The sequence below is a fragment of the Nicotiana tabacum genome, chromosome 9 (assembly GCF_000715075.1).
Source record: "Nicotiana tabacum cultivar K326 chromosome 9, ASM71507v2, whole genome shotgun sequence".
NCBI lineage: Eukaryota > Viridiplantae > Streptophyta > Magnoliopsida > Solanales > Solanaceae > Nicotiana > Nicotiana tabacum.
Genome location: NC_134088.1, coordinates 126,305,453 through 126,307,801, shown reverse-complemented (window position 1 = coordinate 126,307,801; position 2,349 = coordinate 126,305,453). Strand labels below are relative to the sequence as shown.

The 2,349-nt window shown below is 30.8% G+C and overlaps 1 protein-coding gene across 1 annotated transcript; it reads left to right on the top strand.

The window, feature by feature from the left end:
* The first annotated feature begins 261 nt into the window (after positions 1-261).
* On the top strand, positions 262-1,938 carry LOC107826893 (putative polyamine transporter At3g13620). The gene has a single exon (XM_016653937.2). The coding sequence runs from the start codon at positions 334-336 to the stop codon at positions 1,768-1,770; it is 1,437 nt and encodes a 478-aa protein (XP_016509423.1). The 5' UTR covers positions 262-333; the 3' UTR covers positions 1,771-1,938.
* The last annotated feature ends 411 nt before the right edge of the window (positions 1,939-2,349 follow it).

Below are 2,349 nucleotides of genomic sequence, written 5' to 3'. Positions count from 1 at the left end.
CTAAAAGTGAACGAAGGGAGTATTATAGCGAAAATATCTGTAGAGATGCTTAAATATTTTTAAAAAAAAATACGACATACACATATATTCCATTTATTTATTAGTAAGTATAAACATTGAATGCAAGTAAATTTTTATGATTATTGGAAATACCAAACTTCAAAGATTCAATGATTATATAATAACAATAATATATACAGTATGTTTTTATATGTTAGGTCCGGAGAGCCCTACTTAGTCAATGCTTATATAATACTCTTATATATTACTAGTCCAGCTACAAAAAACCTGTTTGATCAATTACTTCACCACCAAAACCAAAGCTAGCCAAAAATGACACAGAAGATTGAATCACATCCTTCAACCATAACAGCAGCCACCACAGAACCACCACAAACCACCCAAGAACTCCCTATAACGACCACCACAGCCACCACCACAAAAAAACATAAACTCACACTCATCCCTTTAATTTTCCTCATATATTTTGAAGTAGCTGGTGGTCCATATGGTGAAGAACCAGCAGTTAAAGCAGCTGGTCCTTTACTAGCAATTCTTGGTTTTCTAATTTTTCCATTTATTTGGAGTGTTCCTGAGGCTTTAATCACTGCTGAACTTTCAACAACTTTTCCTGGTAATGGTGGTTTTGTTATATGGGCTGATAAAGCTTTTGGTCCCTTTTGGGGTTCTTTAATGGGAACTTGGAAATTCTTAACTGGTGTTATAAATATTGCATCTTTTCCAGTTTTGTGTATTAGTTATTTAGAAAAGATTTTTCCTGTTCTTTCGTCTGGGGTTCCAAGAAAATTGACAATTCTTGGATCAACTCTGTTTTTATCTTTTGTTAACTATACTGGTTTAACAATTGTAGGGTATGTTGCAGTTGCACTTGGAATTATTTCACTTGCACCTTTTATTATAATGTCATTGATTGCTATACCAAAAATTCATCCTCATAGGTGGATTAGTTTAGGCCAAAAGGGTGTGAAAAAAGATTGGAATTTATTCTTTAATACCCTTTTTTGGAACTTGAATTTTTGGGATAATGTTAGTACTATGGCAGGAGAAGTTGACAATCCAAAAAAGACATTTCCAGTAGCATTATTTTCATCTGTTATTTTTACTTGTTTGGGGTATATTATTCCACTTTTGGCTGTGACTGGAGCTGTTTCAGTTGACCAAAATGATTGGGACACAGGATTTATGGCAAATGCAGCAGAAATAATTTCTGGTAAATGGTTGAAATTTTGGATTGAAATTGGTGCTGTTTTATCAGCTATTGGATTATTTGAAGCACAATTGAGTAGTTCAGCATTTCAACTTTTGGGTATGGCTGAAATAGCATTTTTGCCTAAGTTTTTTGGGTTAAGATCTAAATGGTTTAATACACCATGGGTTGGAATAATATTATCAACAGCAATTTCATTGGGAATGTCTTATATGGATTTTCAAGATATTATTTCTTCAGCCAATTTCTTGTATAGTTTGGGTATGCTTTTGGAATTTGCATCATTTCTTTGGCTAAGGAGGAAATTTCCATTGATTAAAAGACCTTATAGAGTGCCAATGAAATTACCACTTTTGGTAATTATGTGCTTAATTCCATGTGGTTTTTTGGTATTTATTATGGCTATAGCAACAAAACTTGTGTATTTGATTAGTGGATTGATGACTGTAGGAGGGATTGGTTGGTATTTTTTGATGAATTTTTGTAAGTCAAAGAAGTTGCTTAAGTTCAACAATAAGGTAGATGACATTTATGAGGAATAATTAATAGGGAAGGCAGTTGTTGTAGTATGACTTTTCTCTTTCTTTTTCTTTTTTTTTTTTTGCAAGAAAGAAACTTGTGAAGACTTTTGATAGATGTGACTTCATATTGTAAAATTGTTACTTTAATTCTCAAAGAATTGAATGCAAGATGTTCATTACTTTGTCTTATTTATTTATTTTTAAGTTTTGTTTTTTCTTTTGTACCTAATAATGTTGGGAAAATGACATTGTATAGCCGCTTTCAAAATAATAACCGATATATATATATATATATATATATATATATATATATTATGTATGTTATATACAAAAAATATGTAAATTTTATACACTTTTTCGATTACTAAATATAAATAGTTTTTGGCGCTAACTAAAATGATAATACCCCAATAATGTTCACTAGTCATTGTGACATGTATAACCTTTTATTTTATGTTATAATTTCTTTTTCTAGTATATATCATCATCAGTAAACTCTCCACATGCTTGCCCTTAATTAAATCAAATCAAACCATTAAACCAATGATTAAAAAAAAAATCAACATTATGTTGCGTATCTTTTACTCTCAATGGTTGCAA

Bases quoted from the DNA above. Each gene is read 5' to 3' on its own strand.
- LOC107826893 (XM_016653937.2), top strand. From the start codon at position 334: ATGACACAGAAGATTGAATCACATCCTTCAACCATAACAGCAGCCACC.